This window comes from Vulpes lagopus, chromosome 3 (genome assembly GCF_018345385.1).
Source record: "Vulpes lagopus strain Blue_001 chromosome 3, ASM1834538v1, whole genome shotgun sequence".
Lineage (NCBI taxonomy): Eukaryota > Metazoa > Chordata > Mammalia > Carnivora > Canidae > Vulpes > Vulpes lagopus.
Genome location: NC_054826.1, coordinates 150,392,949 through 150,414,734, shown reverse-complemented (window position 1 = coordinate 150,414,734; position 21,786 = coordinate 150,392,949). Strand labels below are relative to the sequence as shown.

The following is a 21,786-nucleotide window of genomic DNA, read 5'->3' as shown; positions in this document are numbered from 1 at the left end:
TAAGGCAAAATCTCTACTGCCTTCAGTTCACAATCTAGTATACTAGATTGAACTTTTTGATGACTTAGCCCTGCCAGTAAAATATTTATGCCTGTACCCAGCATTGCTACTTTACTAACTTGTATTTTATTAGTTAGCATGTTGAAGAATGGTAAAACAATATCAGAGGCATTTCTCAAAAATACAATTGAATAGAAAGGAAACCTACTTGAATATTTCACAGTGAACAAAAACACAGTTTTGAAAATAGTATAAAACTTATGTCAAAGAAGCAAAGACAAGTAAAATTTCTGCATTTAAATTATAAGGCACTGGACATTCATTAACCTAGCTTTAGTCTTACATAAATTCTTTTAAATTATTTTAGATTTCTGTTAAGGAAGTTAAAAAATCATCTGGTTTCACAGCTCTCTAATATTTAGAGGTTTAGACCTCAGTTTGGGGTATACAAGTGTAGAAAGCGCATCTTCAAGTAACACAGTTTTGTGAATGTCCCTCTGCCCACTTAAACATTTCCACAAATGTCTAAATGTTTTTGTTTGTTTTTTGTTTTGTTTTGTTTTTGTTTTTGTTTTGTTTTTAATTCATGAGAGACACAGAGAAAGAGGCAGAGAGAGAAGGAGAAGCAGGCTCCATGCAGGAAGCCCGATATGGGACTCGATCCCAGGACCCCGGGATCATGCCCCGAGCCAAAGGCAGACGCTCAACCACTGAGCCACCCAGGCATCCCAATGTCTAAATCTTTAATCTGTAAATTGAGCACCATCATATAACTTAGCCTTAATACAAGAATTTAAAGCTCATTAAAAATACAAGGATTGACATGCCTTTCATATTTCTTCAGAGTATGCCAAGACCTAGCTGAGACTAACTGAAAGAGAACGTGGTTGAAGGCATCATACGTTCATAAAATAGAAATGATCTTTGAATAGGAAAGTTGTGGATAGGCAGAAGGGCTTTCGGAGGTGAAAATTTAATAAAATTGTAGGTAACTGGCAGTTTTTAAAATGATGTGTTTTCCCTAAATGATTCTAATATAAAACCAAGCATCAACCATGTTGTCTTTAAAATTTTGAATCTTTTGAAACAAAAGTTGAGTAGGCACCGCTATGTGAAATTCCATAGAACAGAATAGTTTTGTTTTGTTTCTATTAAATAAAAAACCATTTTATCAGCTCTCTTAATACTTGTGTGTTCTTTAATGTGAAGAAGTAATTTGTTTCACTGTGTTCATTGGTATAATGTGTTCTTTGTCTCTTACCTATGCACTTAAGCAACTAAACTCAGCTCGCCTTGAAGGAGATAACAATATGGTAAATTTCTCTTACATGCTCAACTTCCTGCATGTAAAATGGCTGAAGGTTTGTTGGCCTACTGTGTTTTCTACATCTTGAGTAAAGTGCCTTCTCTTGCTATTATCTGCCTGTAAAAGTCTAAAGTAGTCAAAGCCAATGAATTCATTAGTCCAACAAAAATTACAGGGAATACTAGTTGAAGTAATACTGGAACTTGAAGAAAAGAAATTTTGTGTTCTAATTGGGCAAATATATTAGCTATGCCAAATTCAGATCGTAGAATATGAATTTATATATAAATATATCGTGCCTTTTATACCTAGTAAAAGACAACCATTTAACTGGCATTTTGTATTTTCACATTTGGCAAAGAAAATTAACAAAATTTACTTAATCTATAAACTTTAGTTTATAGATTTACTTTGTTTTTCAATATTCTCAATGTTTACCTTAATTTTTACCCAAACTCAACATAGAATTAATTTCTTCTGCAGTTTCAGGCCAAGACATACCACCCGCCCCCTCACCTACCCCTGTATCTCTGTTGTAATAGCAAGGGCCATTCCCTAACCAGTACTAATTTACTCAAAAAAGTTGCAGAATAGTGAATGCCTTGGGCCAGAATCAGAAATGAGAATTGTTATGTAGTACCCAATATATATATGTTGAGGTTGATTTGGGGAAATTTTTGAGATGTTAGTAATTTTAATATTTAACAAAATAGAAATTCATAAAATCTGAATAGAGCCCAAAAACTCATGGCCAATAAAGATTTATAGATGGTAGTGTTTGGCATTATTCTCCTAGATACAGTACTTCCATAGAAGTGGTGTGGAATCTGCAATACAGTTAATAATAAAGTCACAGTTAATTGACTGCTTTTATTCCATTAGCATTGAGCTAAAAGGAGGGAAAAATCCATGTAATAGGGAAGTTTATGTACAGAATATTGAAAATACATTTTTGTTCTAAGCTACTACAATTATTGAAACCCTGGCTAAATTAGAACTTTCCTTATATAGCAAGAGAATGCATTCATTTATTTCCATTGTCCTATGTGTAGGTGAATGAAAAGTGTGAGACTATTTCAGTCATTGATTGGTAACTTCTTTTATAAATCATAGGTTTCCTTTTATTTTAGGTAAAAATATCCTAAACAATTAGTAAGACTTTGTTTCACTTATTAGGGATTTGTTTTGCTACTGATGTCATCTACTTATAGTAAGATGGGTTTAACTCTGGTAATTTTAAATTCATTATATCTCACATTTATTGTGCCCCAAAGTGGCTATTTTGTCTATCCTTGCTTTATTTTAGTTTCCTAAAATTCTAGAATTTTAGACCTAAATGAGAATTAAAAATTGTTTAGTCCAAACTTCTCATTTAACAGATGAGAGAACCACAACTAAGGTTAAATATTCCCAGTTTTAGAAAACCATTACTTAGTAACTTATAAAATAAGTATAAGATTCAAAAATCAATAGTATTGATATATCTAAAGGCATACTTTCACAGTATGTTAAGCTGTACTGATTTAGTTACTACTATGTTAATGTGATTCAGGAAAAGGAAAGTATACTCTTTTAGTTAAAATAATTACATTTTTCTATACTAAGTTGTAGAAAATGTTAAACTCCAACTTTCTTTCATGCTCTATATTTTTCTCTAATTTTTAATGCTGGCTAGATTTGGGCAGAGGAAGTGACAAAAGTAAGTAAATTATTAAACCACAGAATTATGAAACAAGAATTTAATTGTCATGCATTTAGTAAATATTGGACAGCAGCCAGGGGGCCAGTCATGGTCTTTGTTACAATGTCTTATGAAATCTGAAAATTATTTTTAGAAACCTCAAATCTGTTTGCCTAGTAGTAGAGTAGCTCCACAAAACAGTGAAACAACGCTGCAGAGATGTGCTTTGCACATAGTCTGATAAATACTAGGTACAATATTACATTAAGAGTAATCTTTACAATGTCTTGCCAGAAGACAGTTTAAATACTTGGTTTACTTACGTGACAATTATGTAAAATACAGTTTACACCATGTCTTGTATATTCAGTGATTGAATATATGTCACACAAATGAATTTCCTGGGTAATTGAAGCTTGTGCTCTCCAGCACCAGAGCTAACTAAGTCTTCTGTCACTTTATTTGAAGATATTTTCTATTTAACTGCTCCACTAAATACAGGATAGCATATATTTAATTTTATGTATAATTAGGGTATGAATGTGTATTATTGTACTGTGTAACAATTAGATCCATTGTTTGTTTTTGAAATATGTTGTCTCCTCTCTTAGTGTCAGACTCTCACTTCTAGAAGCTGTCCATATGACTGCTACTGTAGTCCCTCTTTCTGTGTGATCATTTCTTCTCTAGGATAGAAAATAAAACAGTTAAGCAGGAATTTAAGGAATAAAGTTATGACTTTAGTGCAGATTTGTTTCAAATACTACTTAAGGTCTTCAGAAGCATTTTTTAATTTGCTCCTCCTGTTCAAGTCTACCAAAATTTGACCTCCAGATGTGGATGTGGACAGTGCTGAAGATTGAAGGCAGGTGGTAATTGTGGCCTCTGACTCTCCCTCCCCCTCCCCCCTAACATTAACTTTTTATTTTCTGACTTTGTGGGATTGCTGACAGTATAGTCTATTCTGGGGGTTTTGATTCTATGAATTGGAAATCCATTGTGAAATTTTTGATGCCCACTCTCATCACCCTTTGTGAAATCCATTTATCAACTTGGTTACAGTTCTCCTTTGGCCTTTGATTCTTTTTCCTGAACCCTTTACCTTGAAAAGAGGTCAGAGTTAACGTGGAAGAGAATATAGGTTGAACAATAAAACCAGGGTCTCTGGGATCCCTGGGTGGCGCAGTGGTTTGGTGCCTGCCTTTGGCCCAGGGCACGATCCTGGAGACCCGGGATCGAATCCCACATTGGGCTCCCGGTGCATGGAGCCTGCTTCTCCCTCTGCCTGTGTCTCTGCCTCTCTCTCTCTCTGTGACTATCATACATAAATAAATAAAAATTTAAAAAAAAAAAAACAACAGGGTCTCTTCCACTCTGGTTAGCATACAGATACACCAAAAGATACCTGATCCTGCAGTCTCTGTAAGTGTAGGAAGTATGTGATATAATGGGGGGAAACTCATGAAAACATGTATTTACTGTATGTGTGTAAAACTTAAGAATATATCAATGTATTGGGGAGATTTTTCTCTTCTGTACTTCTCACTTCTACCATTTTTATAATTTAAAATATATGGAAGGTTAAAACTTTATATTCCTTGAATAGTTTAAGATTTTTTAAGCCTTTAGAAAAAAAAATAGCAGAACGTCACAATAAATGCCTCAAAAGTGTGACCAAAATTTCTACGTTACAGTTACCCATTCCTGATATCATAGATCAACAAATTCTTTCCATTTTTTCAAGTTACAGCCTCAAAGAATTCTTGCCTCCTGAACCCAAGTTATGCTGTCATATACTCTGGCAGGAACATCTTTTCCCTAGAACTCTGTCTCTTAACAGTGTAACTATGTCAGAGAATGAAGTCTTCTGGAGGACAGAATAAAAACCCTTTAAATTCATTTTCTTGAAACCCTTTTTATCTTTCTAGTATGGATCATTCTCTAAGTAAATTGACTATGCCAAACCTATTTCAGTTACCTCTACCTCTCAGATTAATTATGATCTTTACGTGTGTCAGAAGTAGAAATAGTTTGGGAGATTGAACTACAACCACCCCAGGCATACATTGAAACTTGTTCAAGAAGTGAGATTCATTTCCTGCCTGTCATTTACCTTTTCTAAGTACAAATTGTGCAGAGATCAACTTCCTATGCTTTATAATATGGTGCCTTTCTTCATAATTAAATAATTAATTGTTGCTCAAACATGGAAGACTGCCCCTTATCCTTTGTGAGATTACTTTTATAACTTTTTATTCAGTGTTCTTAACTAAAACATGTCTACTTCATGCTCAAACTTCCCAGTCAATCTGTTATTTAGTTCACTTGCTTACATCTTACACAGAAATACTGCCATTTAGAAGGATTTTCTGCCTTTTCTCCTAAAGGACATTAAATCAGATTGTACTTTCAAGGGCAGACCCACATGGAACTAGTCTTGTTTATTTCGAAACTTCATTTATTTTTGGTTTACTATAGTTACTTCTATTAAAACCTTTTTGTATTCAACCAAGCAGAACAGTAAATAATAACTGCAAATGTAATACAGCAAATGTAACACCGAAGTGATTGGTTTTCCTTTACACTTAGGGAGATCATTGATTCTTCTCTTGTCCTGGGACTTGATTTTCTACTTTATACTAGCTTCTAGATGAAGCTTACTTCAGCCCTGTTATCAAAGTACCATGCATTCTGGCTTCAGTCAAGTAAAATTTAATTTTAACTGTTGAATTATTGAGTAATTCAAACTTATTTCCATAAATCCAATCTAGTGGTCACTTCTTAATCACCTTTGCAAGGTCTGTTGCCAGTGGGATGAGAGTGATTAGAGCTATGGATATCTGTTTTGCTGTTGATTCCTTTTTGAATGCCTCACTAAGTTAACTATTGCCACCAAAGGTTGAAGGAAAGAGAGATGGGGTGTGCAAGAAGAAGGTTTAAACCTAGTTTTTATACTTACTACAGTCTTGGTAATACTTTAATTACTTGGATGGGGGTGCTATTTATCCTGGAGGGTAGTAGAAGATAGCATTATTAATGACATTATCACCAATGATGCCCAGTGTGTGATAAGCTATTTTGCGTAAGCTGAGAGGTTTTACTTTTCTCTTCGTCATCTACTACCAACCCACTCTGGGTAAAGGTTTATCCCAGGACAAAGGATGGTTTTTTGCCAGTATTTACTATTTTGGGGTCCTATTGATTTTTTTTTAGTGAACAATTTTGGCCCAGCACTGAACCTGTACCAGAGGGCTAAAGCCAATAGTGGTGTGCTATTATATTCACTGCTTTCCAGCCCTGAGGTTAATGACTTCACCTTGGTAGCTTGAAATGAGCTGTGGTTGGAGTATTTGTACCATGAAAATCAGCACATTAGAACTCCCCCACCCCACTGCCAGCCAGTTTACCAGCACACTACTGATTAAAGGTTCCCCCATAACTCGCAGAAAAACCCTGGCATATCTTGTAGATAATAGTGTATTTAAGGCATATTTTATGCAAAGTTCAGAAAGAAAACTGAAAAAAATGTCATTTATGTAAGAAAGAGTCCTTGGAAATAACCTAAGAACTGTGTTCTAGAAACAATATGTTTGGTAACTAAACAAAGGAGGTTAAAAGCCTGTGGCTTCACTCTGAAGTTTTTTCATTTGAGATTAAAGACTATCCTTAACTTCAAAGTAAAATAGCTGTATTAAAAAAAAAAATAGCTGTAGTAATAATTGAAAATTTTTTGAAATATTTTGTACATATAAACTAGTAGTCTTAAAATGTTAACGACAGTATATTGATTATTCCATTGTAGTGTTTCTAGGCTTCTATGTATATGCCATTAAGTTTTGACATTAATAGATTCTTTTGAATGAGGTACTGGTAAGGAATTGAGTAATGTAGAAAAGCTAAGGTGGGAAAACAGGGACAGTTTAAACACAAAGCAGAATCGGAATTGCCGTCTTCTCATTTAGGGTTTGCTTGGGAGATTTTTAAACTATTTAAACAAATGTACATAAAATGGAATAAGCCCTCTAATAAAATTCTAAAACTGTGTTCCAATTTAAGTCTGAACAGGAATTAAGAATAACTCAAAGTGAATTTGATCGTCAAGCAGAGATTACAAGACTTCTGCTAGAGGGAATCAGCAGTACGCACGTGAGTGTTCCACTGGAAATTGATATGAAGCAGAAGACTTTGATGGTCCTAAGGCACTTTGAGGGGGAAAAACTGAACTTCTTTTTTACTTATTTATGAAGGAAATTTGAATTGTGGCCCTTTCCAACATTTATGAAGCAATATTTTAAATTTTTGTTTACACCTCATCACCTAGTTCTCCCACTACCATCAAATCCATTTGTTGGTTTTTGTTGGCTCTGTAGTTTGTTCTTACCCTGTTGAACCGAGGTCATCCTTGATAAGCCCTGTAGTAAAATGCTAGCTACTGGTGATTCTCCCTGAATACATGATGTTATGCTCTGTTGCCCCTTGGAATTCAACACTTAAGTAGATTATGGAGCTGAAAAGTAACTGTAACTTTCCTTTACAGGCCCATCATCTCCGATGTCTGAATGACTTTGTGGAAGCCCAGATGACTTACTATGCACAATGTTACCAGTACATGTTAGACCTCCAAAAACAACTGGGAAGGTTGTAATTTCCTTTTCACACATGAAACTTCTGATAAGAGAAGAAATTCAGATTTTTGCGTATGAACTAATAATAGAGGTGAAGATTAGAAGAATTAAAGGCTTATATTAGCTTGCTTAAAATCAGACCTTTTTCTTCTTCTTCTTTTTTTTTTTTTTTTTTTAAGGAAAGTAACTGTTAGACTTGTGAGGTAACCAAACCATTTTGAGTTCTCCTGGCACCCAAGAATTTAAAGGGATGAGAACATAATTTAAGTGAATACTTTTTTAGTGCTATTCAAAAAAAAACTTAAAAGTAGTTGAAGTTCACTTCTCAAATATCTTCCAGTTAGTCGAGGAAGATTAGTTAGATGACACTTATTTGCCGTTAGAGATAAGCTAATTTATACTTATTCTTTACTCACTTGCTCATTGTTTAAAAAAAAAGTTTTAGAATAGTCTATAAGACCTCAAGCCACTGATGTAATTACAAAAATTATGTTATAATATACTTTAAAGCAAAATGATAGCACATAACATGCATAGCTCAGTCATTCATTCATCAAATATTTGTTGAATACCTGTCGTAAACTAGGCAGTGCAGTGTTCTGTAATCTAGGTTTATATCAGCAAACAGTAGAGGCAAAATTGCTTACCCTTATGGAGCTCACATTGTAAGGTGACACTAGAAATAAAATGATGTATAGGACCTATACATCATTTGGTTTACTATGATGGTCTCTGCTAGGTCTAGATAGAAATACCTTTAAATACCTTTTAAAGGTATTTAAAGTCTAGGTAGAAATAAAAGCCATTGGCAGATAGGACAGGTGGTAAGTGGAAAGGTAGAAGTGCAGTTTCCTGTGAAGGACATCTAATTGTGACTTAGGTGGATCTGGCAAAGTTTCACAGATGAAATTACTTTAGTGAGAATAATCTAGGTGAAGAAAGGGGCCAGGATGAATACTTCAGACAAAGAACATGTATATGAAAAGGCCAGAGGAAAGAGTGTGTGACAAGTTCAGTTTGTTCTAGTTGGAGCATACATAGTATTTGAATTAAGAATGGAATAGTAGATGAGGTTACAAGAGTGAAACAGGGTCATGTCACCAATGCCCTATAAAATAAGTAAAGATAAGAGTTTGAGGTATTTTTTAGTGAGGAACCATTAAAGCAAGGGAGTGATATGTAATATTTGAAGAAGTATCAAGGGAAGTTATTTTTCAAGGAATAACTTTTTTAAAAAAACATTTTAGTGTTCTTTTCTGCATATTAATCCTTTAAAACTAGACCTAGAACAAAATTAGACACACCCCGAAAACCAATTTTAGATCTTAAATTGTAACTTGATACCATTGATTATTCCAGTATTTATAGAAGATTTGTACTTCTGTGTATTTGAAGTTTTGTTAATTGTACTCAATATCCAACAGCAGAATACCACTTTATTCCCACATGATTACTACTATTTTAAGCCCAGAAAGCCTTAGTACTTCCTTTTTACTTTGTCCTCATACTCTGTGAGCACAGCAAAAGGATTACTGTTGTTTCCATTCATACTTGCACTCTGCTTAAAGCCACACAAATGCTTGGAACTCTGCCATTCAGACAAAATGCTTGTTGTTGCACTTTTTGGATAAGCTCAAACATTACGGAGTGAAATGGGAGCTGTTGTTCTAGGGAAGAAAGTCTAGCTTATCTCTGTGCTAGAATTGGATTACTGGTAAAGATCAGTCTTAGGGAATTTTAGGTCTTTAATATTTCAAGTTATGCTAATTCAGATGCAGAACTGGATGGATCATCCAATTCCACACTAATCCAGGAGCTGTTTCTGAAGAGTAGAACCAGGTTGTAATGTTAATGGTTATAACAGAGTATTGGTGGTAGTAGTAGTAGTAGTAGTAGTAGTAGTAGTAGTAGTAGTAACTGAATAACAGCAATTAATTAGGAAGGGCTCCAATTGTCCCTGGGCACTCCTCTAGACACCTCATATGTAATATGATAATCCTCTCATTGATGAAGGTAGGTATTAGTATCCACATTCTACAGATGAGGAAACAGAAACACTAGTCACAAGATTAATAAATGCATTTTATTTTTAAATAATTGGAAGGTTTTAATATATCAAGCTACAGTGGCAGAAAGTCTATAGTTTATGTATAGTTTATATCAAATTATATATATATATATATATATATATGTAGTTTATATCAAAAGTTCTTAGGTGAAGATGGTCTTTCGGGGTTTTATTGTTGTTTGGTTGGGGGATTTTTTGTTTATTTTTATTTCTACCATAATTCCCCAAAATTGACATAGGTAGATTTCAGTGGTAAACAAGGACTAATTGTACTATAAATTTGCAAGTAAAATTCCATGGGTAAAGACTTCAAAAACCACATATTATATGGGAAACAAGAGCTTTTTTTTTTTTTTATCTTCAGAAATATCTATACTTAATCACAACTGAGAAACTGAGTTCACTGAGGAAGAAATGTATTTCTAACTTTAGAGTAAAATCTGAATTAGAAATGAGGAGGGGTTTTTTGTCATTAGCACCCTGTTATCCATAGGAAACATTTGCTTTAATTTTTAAAAATGCACTGTTCCAGGCATAAATGATACAATGTAAACAAAACAGATCAAATCTCTGTCTTGAACCTATATTCTATTTGAGGGTAGAGGGAAGAAGAAAATATGTATATGAATTATATAGTATATTAGAAGATGACAAATGCTATGGAGAAAAGCAGGGAAGTACCTTGGTTTGGGGTAGGGGTTTTATACATACTAGATAGGGAAGACAGACTTGAAAGATAAGAGGAAGCAAAGCATGCAGTCAGGCATTTGAGAGAAAATGCTTCAGGAGAGGGTACAGCAAGTACAAAAACCCTGAAGCAGGAACACAGCTGTAATGTTCAAGCAGCAGCAAGGAGGGCTTGGCTGGAGATGAATTGAGGAAACAGGAAGCTGGGACATATAGAGCTTTGGCCTTTACTCAGAGATGAGGAGCCTTTGGAGAGTTTTGTGCTAAGGAGTGATATGATTCAGTTAGCCTTTAATAGGATCATTCTTGGTGCTCTGTTAAAGATAAATGTTAGGAGGGCATGGATGGAAGCTATAACTGACCTGTTTGGAACTGATTGCAATAATTTAGCGAATAATGCAGTCAGGAGATGATGGTGACATGGATCAGGGTGATTGTGGTAGATGTGATAGTAGCGGTCAAACCCCAGGTGTATTTTAAAAGTAGAACCAGCAGGATTTGCTGTCAGGCTTCATTTATATGGGGTTTAGAGGAGTCCAGATTTACTGCAGGTATTTGGCCTGAACAACTGAAATAATGGAGCTGTAGTTAATTAATTAAAATAGGAATGTCACGGGAGGAGTAAGTTGGGGTGGTATATCACCTCAGTTTTATACCAGAAGCCCAGTTTTAGACATTTGAAGTTTGAAACCCAGTTTTAGGATATGCAGGACTAGAGTTTAGGGGGTAAATTAGAGAGTAGTCAGCATATCAAGGATATTTAAATCTGAGACTAGATGAAAGATTGTTAGTATAGGTAGAGAAAAGAAGAGGGCTTAGGGCTGAACCCTGCAGTACTCCCAACACAGTTTAAGGAAGCAGTGGTAAGGAATGAACAGTGAGGTAAGATGTAAACCAAGGGTGTGGCCTAGAAGTCAAGTGAAGAAGATACAGGAAGGTAGAGGGAAAGGATCCACTGTGATCACTATATAGGTCAAGTGTAATGAGGAATATTAATAGACCATTGGATTTAGAACATTGAAGTCATTACTGACCTTGACAAGAGTAGTTTGTAGAACAATGGAGGCGAAAGCTTGTCTATAATGTAAAAGAATAGAAGATGGACTGTGATAAGTTTAGATTAAGTCTTTCAAAGGAGTTCTAGTGTAAAGAAGAACAGTTAAATTAAGCAGTAGCCAGAGGAGAAAGTGAGTCTAGCAGATTTTTAAGATAGGAGAAATAAGCCTATTTGTAAACTGATAGGAATGATACAGTACTTGGAGAAATATGATTGCATGGGAAAGAAAGGGAAGAATTGCTAGATAGCCTTGAGAGGAAAAAGAATGTGAGGTTTTTGTTCAGAGGTAAGGAAATTAGCCATAGACGTGTAGAGAGCTCATCTGTAGTAAGAGAGATGATCACAAAAGCATAGGTGTTTTCTGATCTTTTTCCTCAGTTAAAAAGGAAGCAACTTAACAGCTGAGTATAAAGGTTAGTTCTATTGCTAGAACTTTGAGGTTGGTTAAAAAGATATGAAATAGGGGACCCCTGGGTGGCTCAGCGGTTTAGCGCCTGCCTTTGGCCCAGGGCACGATCCTGGAGTCCCGGGATCAAGTCCCGTGTTGGGCTCCCAGCATGGAGCCTGCTTCTCCCTCCTCTTGTGTCTCTGCGCCTCTCTCTCTCTCTCTCTATCATGAATATATAAATAAATAAATCTTAAAAAAAAGATATGAAATAGTTATCAGAAGAATGGAAAGTGAATGGACTAGAGAAATGTTAACTTTTCCCTTTAAAAAATATGAGACAGAATGAGTTTGTGAAATTTGCCCTGTTCTCCCATTGAGTTTTCATTATGATAATTATTAGTCATAATAGAGCATTTGAATCCCCATGTCCCCATGTCCATAAAGGAATGGTATTGTTTCATCTTAGTGTCTTAAGCTTGTGCTATTGATTCTGGCCATGTAGAAATTCCATAAATATCTGTCATTTGAATTAATAAAAAAGTGTGATTGGATCAGTTTTACAAAAATGAGTTTGGCTATTCAAATATTTCTCAAAGAATTAACTTGAGAAAACTTTACTCTTGTGATAGTATCTAATATAGAAGTAGTTTTTTGTTGATATTTTTATTTAATAACTCACCAAAAAATAATAATAATAACTCACAAAGGCAGGAACAGATTAATAAATCATACTAGTAAAGTTTTTTGGAAGTGTTTTAAGGATAAGCTCATTTTTTTCAGGAAAAAATAACATTTTTTTAACTTATAAAGCCAACTTTGAAAAACTTTCAAGGACTTCTATTTGAAAAATACCTGAATATTCTCTTTTATAATTGGACAAAGAGGCATAAGTTAGATAGGGCTTTGTCATTAAAATATTACAACCGTTAAGCTTTAGTTAAAGTGGAAGTTGGTAGAAAGTAAACACTGCCACCACGTGGTGGCATTCAGAAGCTCTGGTCACTTGGAAATAGATAATGGGCCATTTTCTTTTCAACAGTTTTCCATCCAGTTATTGTAACAACAATCAAACTTCTGTGGCACCTGTGCCATCTGCTTCATCAAATGTAATTGGTTCTTCCACCTTGACTTCAACGAGTGGCCTAGTAATCGCCTCTCCTACCAACCTTAATGACCTCAAGGAGTGCAGTGGCAGCAGGAAGGCCAGGGTCCTGTATGATTATGATGCTGCAAACAGTAGTGAATTATCACTACTGGCAGATGAGGTGAGTAATATATGAGTATGAGAAAACCTGTATCATGATTGACATACCATCTAGTATTATATAATAAAATACAAATTCCTCATTACTTATTTGCAAATAGCTTATCGTGAATGCTTTCGTATATTTCAGATGGTTATATTGACATATTAGGACAAAACTAACTACTATATAATAAAATAGAATATCACAGAAATATTTAAAGCTTTTAACTGCTAAATAACTAGATTTCTAAAACTGCCTAATAAAATCCTTTCTTTTAGCAAAATTGATGTTTAAAGAATTAATGAATAGTTTAAACAGATTACAGATCTAATTAGTCTTCAATGTACTTATTTTTTAACATAGTTAATAACTGGAAATATTTTTTTCTTGTAGGTAATCACTGTGTTCAGTGTCGTTGGAATGGATTCAGACTGGTTAATGGGGGAAAGGGGAAATCAGAAGGGCAGGGTGCCAATTACCTACTTAGAACTGCTCAATTAAATAGGTGGACTATGGAAAGATTACCCATCGTGACACCAGTATTTATATACAATTAACTCTAAATAAAACAGGTTTAAGTATCTTCTATGTTAATATTCTTAGGAGACTGAAAAGAAAATACCAGCCATCAGAAACCAGCCTTTCTGCCAATAAAATTGCATGGTAAATATTTCATTACAGAATTTATGTTAGTGCTTTCATGCCAAGAATGTTTTCTTACAAAATTCTCTTTCTACTGAGGTTTCACTAATAAGCAGCTTCTACTTTTGAGCTCCAACTTAAAGCAGAAGAACTGTTTTCTACTGAATTTTTCATTAATGGCAAGCTTTTTCTTTTATGTAAAATAAATTTATTGTGAATTGATATCAGTGACTCATTTATTAGGTATGATTAATAGCCAAAGAAGAAAATTAAAATTTGTTTTAAACTATTGGTTTAAACAGAGCTCTAGGATATAAGTCTCTTTTGTGGAAAATATTTCTGAATGTTTCCATAAACAGAAAGGCAGTTATACCATGTTTACCTTGTTTTCCAACAGAAATTGAATTATTTCAATACTGTATCTCAGTGGTTTATTTTGGGGGTTTTTATTAAACACTACCGAATGATTTCTTCTAAATTTAAGAAAAACTAGTCCTTGCAAAGCATTACGGTATTACTCTGGTATATTTTCAGTGAAGGTTCTAAAACCACCTGGATCAAGTTCAATTCGCTAATCAATCAATGTTTTTTTTAAGATTGTTCAATTGGCACAATTTAATGCATAATCAGAGATCTGCTAAGAACATACTTCTGTAAAGAGAATTTGTTCTTATGGAACAATCCTTATCAAAAATATGGATTAGTGCAACTACACTTATAGAAGAAAATTATATGCAAACAATACACTTTTGGTTACTCTAATTTTGAATATTTATTAATGAACTTTGGTTATATTGATCAGTGTCTCTGGTTATGAAACGCTAATGAAATTATTAGTGCCACACTTGCAGTCAGAAAATTGCTATTTGGACCATTGCTGTGAATCAGATTGTTTCCATGTTAGGACTTCTACATTCATTCTCATTCACTCATTCATCATTCATTCATTGTTGAGGGCCAAGCACTGTGCTCATCAACTGGGGATACTACCTATATCCCCAAGATGCACAGCCCTTTTCCCTTGCAGACCTTAAGGACCAGAGGAGAATCTAGAAAAATAAGCAGTTACCATATAGCAAAATCCATGTCATGGTAGAAGAAATATGGGGTACTGTGTTTGGGAACTTTGGGAGTCACCTAATTCGGATTTGGGGAGTGGGAGCTGGTTTGGAGAGGAAGTATTCCAGATAGAAGGAAAAAGATGTGCCAGGCCTGGAGCCCAGAGAATGCAGCATATTTTGACAATTAAAAGTAGTTCAGTCTGGCTTACACATGATGTGCTAAAGTGTAGTTCATCCAGAGAATGTTAATGTATTGAAATATTTTTTTGGTACTGAAAAAAAATGATGAACACTTAACACAAAAGGTATTTTAAAATGTGTTTAAGAGCTCCTAATAAGAGCTTTGTAAACGTGTTGATAATAATCTAATTCACAGTCCAAACTTTAACAATAGTTGTTACCCTCTTATTTCTGTGCTGAGACCCATTCCTCTGCAGTTTTAGAATTGTATAAAGACACTTTGATTCACAGTATGAATCACCATACTCTTAACCTGAAAAGCTGTTCAGGCTGGTTAGCTATAGCACCCAGTGAGTGAGCTCTTTATTTCCCCAAAAAGGAAGTTCTACAGCCAGCCTAGTGTACCGTCTTTTATGTGACATGAATCCAGGTGTAGGTTCTAAAAGAGCATACACAAAAACCAGGTCAACTTAAATAGCAACTATAAATTAGGTTTATGGGAAGGGGAAGTAGAGTGGTAAAGGGGGCAGGGGGGTAGTACAGGTACTGGAGTGAAATTGCCCTGCGTTCAAATCCAGTCTTCTCACATCCTGTGCTCTTTGAGTCCAACTTCCAACTTTGCCTAATGTTTCCTTATTAGTAAATAGGAATAATAATTATGCCACCTTAAAGTTGATGTGAAGACCCTGTAGCAAATGTTAACTTGTATGATAAGGCATTTTTAGGGAAAAGTTTGACACAGAATAGAAACATTCTATAAATAGTTTCCCTTTGTTGGCCTCTGTAGCTTCCTGACCAATCCAGACTGTAGGCCTGGTTTATGACTATACCAGAAATAGCTTTTATACCCATGCTCTTTTCTGCTTATCAACCCTATCTTCTACCCCCTTTAAATCAGGAATTGCATAGATCTAGGTTTAACTTCACCATAGCCAGCATGAGTTGTTACCAGAACCTTCTGTTTTCCATCAAATGAATGTTGATTATAATAACCTAATAATGTGCAGTAGCCTTTAATAATGTTAAGGTTCAGATGCTTCTTGTGCCTTTGTCTACCACAAATCCACGATAATATGTGGATTTGTAATTACATTTACTGCTTTTTATTTTAAAGGGGTTTTGTGTGGTTGTTTTGGGGTTTTTGGTTTTGTTACTTGTGGGCTTTTTATTTAGGTTTTGACTTACAAAGTCATGGGTTTAATTTTTACTCAGGTAAAGCCCCATAAAGGTTCTTAGGCATGGAAGAAAAGCTTGGGAAAGCTAATAATTCATGTTGCAATTTAAAATTATTTAAATAAGCTCTGTGCCCCTGAGCTTAATCTAAGAGTGTAGTAACATGTGAAGGATGCACATACGAATGAAATAATAAACTGGGAAATAATTGTAGGCTCTTTTACAGACAGAAAAAAATGACTGGATTGTCTCTACATTTGTTATCAATCTAGCCTAAAAAGTCATGGTATTAAATCGTTTTTTATGGTGCTAATCAGAAAAATTCATATTGTAGGACATTAGGTCCCACAAATGGGAATGTGCCTCGTTCTGAGTAGCAGGAGAACTAAGAAACCTGAGGCTAGGGTCACCAGTGAGTGAGGCCTGTCCTCACAGTCTGCTGTTATCCACCAGCACAAAGGAACAGAATGTGAACGGAGGAGCTGGTGTGGGAGGGCAAGTCTGAGATACACTGGGAAAGATGACCGTGCAGGACAAGAATCAACCACTTTGTTTACTCAGACCCAGCTTACCTCCATGTGTTGACTGGATTCCTCAAAAATCTCTTCCCTACCTCCCAAATGCTTGCAATTTTGAAATATGTTGCCTAGTACGTAGCACTTGAAGCCTGAGTAAGGAGCCATAATAGCTAGCTAGCTTAGCCTCACTCCATCTCCCAGATGATTAAGTGGCTCCTACCTGAGGTAAGACTCAAGAGGAGGAGGGAGTTGTACCCTTTCTCCCACATTATCCTAAAGAGAAAGTCTCCTCAGTAGGGCAGTGGTTCTCAGTGAGAGACCCCAGAATAGGCAATTGCCATGTCACTTGGGGACTTGCTTAAAATGCTAATTCATATTGCCAAGGACTGTCTACCTTTATCTATACTTAATTTTTTTGTCTTGAAGGGGGCTATTGAATTAGTCTTGGTTCTTCCATGTAACATAAAAATAAGATAAAAACTATCTTCTGGTCTTTAACTGTATTCTAGCAGTGTCATAATTCTATAGTTTTATAATTTATTTGATAAGTAATGTATCTGTCAGTCTAGAATGTAGGCTCCCTGAGGTAGAAGCTGTAATTCTTTTGATCACAAATTTCCAACTCTTAGTACAAGACATAGCACACTGTGTGAACTCAGTAAATACTTGTCAAATGAAAGGGGTGGAAAATGCAATTCCTAAGCCTTATCCATGATTGCTGAATTAAACTCGGGGGTTGGGGGTGGGGAATGCCAGGTAGGGCCTAGCAATCTGTTTTTACAAGTTTGAGAACCACTTGAGTAGAATGACAAAAACTTGCCTTCCACCTTCAGGTACTATCTGACATCACTTGAGAAATTCTCCCTGCCTTCTGCACCGTCGGCCATCACTGCTCTGTGCCTCTCCATAGAGGCATCTTGCTGGGCTCTATTGCAAGTGGGTGTGACAGAATAAGGGTATGCTTAGCCTAAGGAAGGGAAATAGTACTGGGAATGCTAGTACTTGGTTGCTGTGAAAGGTTTCTTAGGAATGGATCCCTTCATCTGAAGAGGGTAAGCACTACCACCACCCACATTTCCACTTAACATGGTGACAATTTGACATCCAAGCACCCTAACTATTCAAGTGATTTCAGACTAACGTTTACATCCCTGTGCCTCAGGTTGCTAAGCTCTTTCATTCCTACTTCACAGGAGACTTTTTAAGAAATGCTAATGCTTTTTTTTAATAATACAAGTCATAGATGTGTTGATAAAAAGGAAAAAAATGAAAATTTAGTTTAAAAGATAAAAACCACCTATAATCCCACCATCTGGGAGAACTGTTTAGGTGTATAGCCTTCCAGACTTCTGTGCATTTATACATTTTTTTTAATGGAATCAAGTTGTACATACTGTTTTGTAACTTTTTTTCACTTGACAATACCATAACTATCCTACTGTGTCAAATATATTTCTACATCTTTTTTAATGGCTGCACGGTATTCCATCATATGTGCCACATTTTATTAAACTATTGTTGATTTTTAGGTTTCCAATTTTTCACTAATAAACTGCTCTAAAGAACATTGTGTTGCTAAATCTTTTGTGTGTTCTTAATATTTCCTTAAGATGAATACTTGAAAATGGAATTGCTAGTGGAGAGGATATGCCAATTTTTAAAAGCTTTTGTTACTGCCACTTTGCCCCCTAGAAAACTTAACCAACTTACACTTTTATCAGTAGTATATATATATATATATATATATATATATATATATATATATAAACTGTGGGTTGGTTTGTTTTTTGAAGAGTTTCCAACTAAACATTCTTAGGGCCTTCAGTTTAAAAATAAAGTGTAAGACGAAAACAAGGCTGCAAAATTAAAACATGATCAGTCTTCAGTTATTCCAACGTGACATCATTTACTGTTCCACCTTATCTTACGTGCCTTGTGATCCTTTGGGAATGTTTGTGGTACTAGCTTGCTCCTTGCTTTAATTCAGTCTCCTGGAAGCACAATTGTCTTTCTGACTTTTGCTGAAATGGTAGAAGGACAATCCTAGTAGACTGGAATATGTGGTCATTCTGATGCTGGCTTATTGGCTTTAGCGTGACCAACACATGTAAAAGTAGAAACTGTGAAAATCAGCAGAACACTGGTTCTCCCACTTGGTTTCCAGCTCTGTGTCGTTCAACCTCTTTAAGCCTGTTTGTTCAACTCCAGAATGAGAATAATACAGACTTACCTTGTAGGGTAAAGGATTACCTTGTAGGGTTTAAAGGATTACCATGTCATGGACAAAGTGCCTGGCACCCGGTAGATAATTTATTAGGATTTCCGGCTGAGTGTGTTAAAGCAGTTGCTGTTATCAACCGTTGTAAATATCACTGCCATTGCCAAGTCTTCCTGGGAGCTGTCATAACCAATGAATATTTCCTGTTATATCCTATACTACAAAATCTAATTCTTGAAAAAGCTACCTAATTTTTCCCCACTCAGGTATTCAAGTACCTAGCCAGATAAAACTCCCAGACAAGGTGTATAATAGATTTCAACTGCTGTGCTTTTATGGCCATGTATCAAAGTGGTAATCCTGTTACTCTAAAATGCTGAGCTGCACATGCCAACCATGCCAAAGTTCCCCTTCTAATTGGAACTGCCCCATTCTTGTCTATGAGAACCTGGCGTAGAAGAAGGCTCGGCTCAATAAAGATAATGGCAATTAGCTAAATCCCAATAGCATCTCCAGAACTACAGAATTGATCTCTAATGAAAATTTTATTTAGATGTGTCTGAATTCTAAGAGTTGCTCAGCAGTATTTCCAAAAGAGATGTTTCAGGGTTAACAGCTACAGTAATCATAGCAGACAAAGCCCCAGAAGCCAACTCCTTGTCACATTTGGATGAACCCCCAGTAATTTTAGCCTCTGGTTTGTTGATTATAACTGGGAGCTACTCAGCCAATAAAAAGTAGTAAGGAGGGATGCCTGGATGGCTCAGTCAGTTAAGCTGCCGCTTTTGGCTCAGGTCATGATCCTGGGGCCCTAGGATAGAGCCCCAGGTTCCATGAAGCTCCTTGCTCAGCGGGGAGTCTGCTTGTCCCACCTACCCCCCACCATGTTCTGTCTCTCAAAAAAAAAAAAAAATTGAGTAGTAAGAGAACTGAAGAGGGATATAAGTAAGGAAGCCTTAAGAGGAGGCTTCAGGTTTGTGAGAACAAAGCAGAAATTAAATTATGAGGTCAAAGAAAATGGGCTGTTACAAGCAACTTTTTGGAAGCCTGGTGCACCCTGGTTCAATGCAGGTGTTTCTGCCTAATTCCACATTCTAGTGACATTGTCTGAAACTCGAGCAGTAGTAGGTAGTCCCCAGCAACCACATACTCCGATGGCTGCTTGCCTTCAGTGTAGTTTCCTCTGTTCAAGCTGCCTGAAGACCTCACTTGTTAAGAGCAAGCGCAAAGGCTCCCTCCTCTATGAAGATAATCTGGACTCCCTCAGGCAGAATTAATTACCCATATATATACACGTGTAACTCAACTATGGCATTTATTGCTTTGAATTGCAATTACTTGCTAACCTAACTGAGCTCAAGGGCAGAGACTCTGTGTCCCCTAAGTCCTAGCACACCTGAAGCTGAATTTCAGCAATCCCCATAATTGCTTCCAGCATTCTAATTTCTACAAAAGATCCATTAATGATTCAGACTTGGTGCTATTATATGTGTGTTTGCCCTAAGAAGCACTGCTCCTTTTGCACATCAGTATCATAGAAAATGCATGTGTACTTTTCTTTGAAAATAAACTCCAAAATCAATCATCATTATTACATCCGGTTGACTCTAGTTCACTTTAAACAATGCTCATCATTATATTTTGCAAAACCATAGTTTATTAGGGAATGGAGATATTTGTGCTGGTTAGATCTTTACTTCAAGTTAAATTTAGAATTAGTCATCTCAAATCAAGATTAGGTTACTATGTCATTAACATTTCCATGTAAATATCCTCTATAAAATGGGTTAACTTTCCTTCCTGTCTCTTCTCTACTTTTTTCATCTTACCTTTCTATTTCTGTGTATACGCTCTCTCCCTTCTTTCCAAAAGATTAGATGGTTAGGAGAATGTATACCACATAATAGGGAAAAGGTCAATGTACAAAAGAAAAATGATTAAGTAGGGGTGCCTGGGTGGCTTCCCTGGTTGAGCATCTGACTCTTGATTTTAGCTCAAATCCTGATCGCAGCGTCCTAGGATTGAGTCCCAAGTCCAGCTCCTACTCAGCATGGAGTCTGCTTGAGATTCTCTCCCTTTCCTTTTGCCCCTCCCCCACACTCTTGCTTGCTCTTTCTCTCTCTAGAATACATAAATCTTTAAAAAAGAAAAGAAAAATGATTTTTTTTAAAGTATGATAGATTTTGCTCAACTGCTATTCCTGAGTGGCAAATCTGACTCAGATTTTAGCAGCCAAAGAAAAGAAGGAAGCAGGTCAAACTTAAAATTGACCATTCACATATAGAAATATACTGGAGCTCAGAAGGCCACTCAAAGAGGTGGCACCAAAGACAACATCAAGCACCAAAGCAAAGTTAAATAAAGAGGCCAGAGCTCTTGCCCTGATTCGGGGAATAAATGTTACATGACTGCTATATTGCAGTTTTCATCAACCTGGGAGTATAAATGAGCACAAAATGATTCATTTAACACCCCGAAACACAATGGCTTCAAGCCTTCCCCTGTCAAGGATTCCCCTTCCCTACATATTTCTAACAATCTCCAGGGACATTTAATATCCACAGATCAATATTTCTACCCACTAGTGCAGAAGGGGTTGAGGGACCTCCCTCCTGCCTCATTCCAGGACAGCTTCAGCCCTCCACCCTCCTCACACTCCTATTCCAGTTGCCTTGAAAACTGCCAGTGTGGCAAGGGTCCAGCAGGCTGTCAACTGGTAAAACTGGAAGGTCACCATTGGCCTCTGATGTAACATTCTACAGAATTTGAGTAGGGAATGCTGTTTTAATTAACATAATTTAATTGGAGGCAATAAAGTTGTTCATCATGACTCAAAGTCTTAGTTGTTACATGATAGAGCTTTTTCCCCCCGCACCTATGCAACTCATGAGGGCCCACCACCTTGGCAACACATGGTGACAGGGAACTTACCCAG

At 36.0% G+C, this 21,786-nt stretch overlaps 1 protein-coding gene across 4 annotated transcripts in view; it reads left to right on the top strand.

Moving 5' to 3' along the window:
- SH3GLB1 (SH3 domain containing GRB2 like, endophilin B1) overlaps positions 1-13,923 on the top strand; it is a 32,682-nt gene extending 18,759 nt beyond the window's left edge. For all 4 annotated transcript variants that reach the window (XM_041750704.1, XM_041750701.1, XM_041750703.1 and 1 more), the window contains 4 exons: positions 7,044-7,133; positions 7,525-7,625; positions 12,852-13,077; positions 13,453-13,923. In XM_041750704.1, the coding sequence (XP_041606638.1) occupies positions 7,044-7,133; positions 7,525-7,625; positions 12,852-13,077; positions 13,453-13,560 (525 nt within the window). In that variant the 3' untranslated portion in view covers positions 13,561-13,923. The remainder of the gene's footprint in view (positions 1-7,043; positions 7,134-7,524; positions 7,626-12,851; positions 13,078-13,452) is intronic.
- The last annotated feature ends 7,863 nt before the right edge of the window (positions 13,924-21,786 follow it).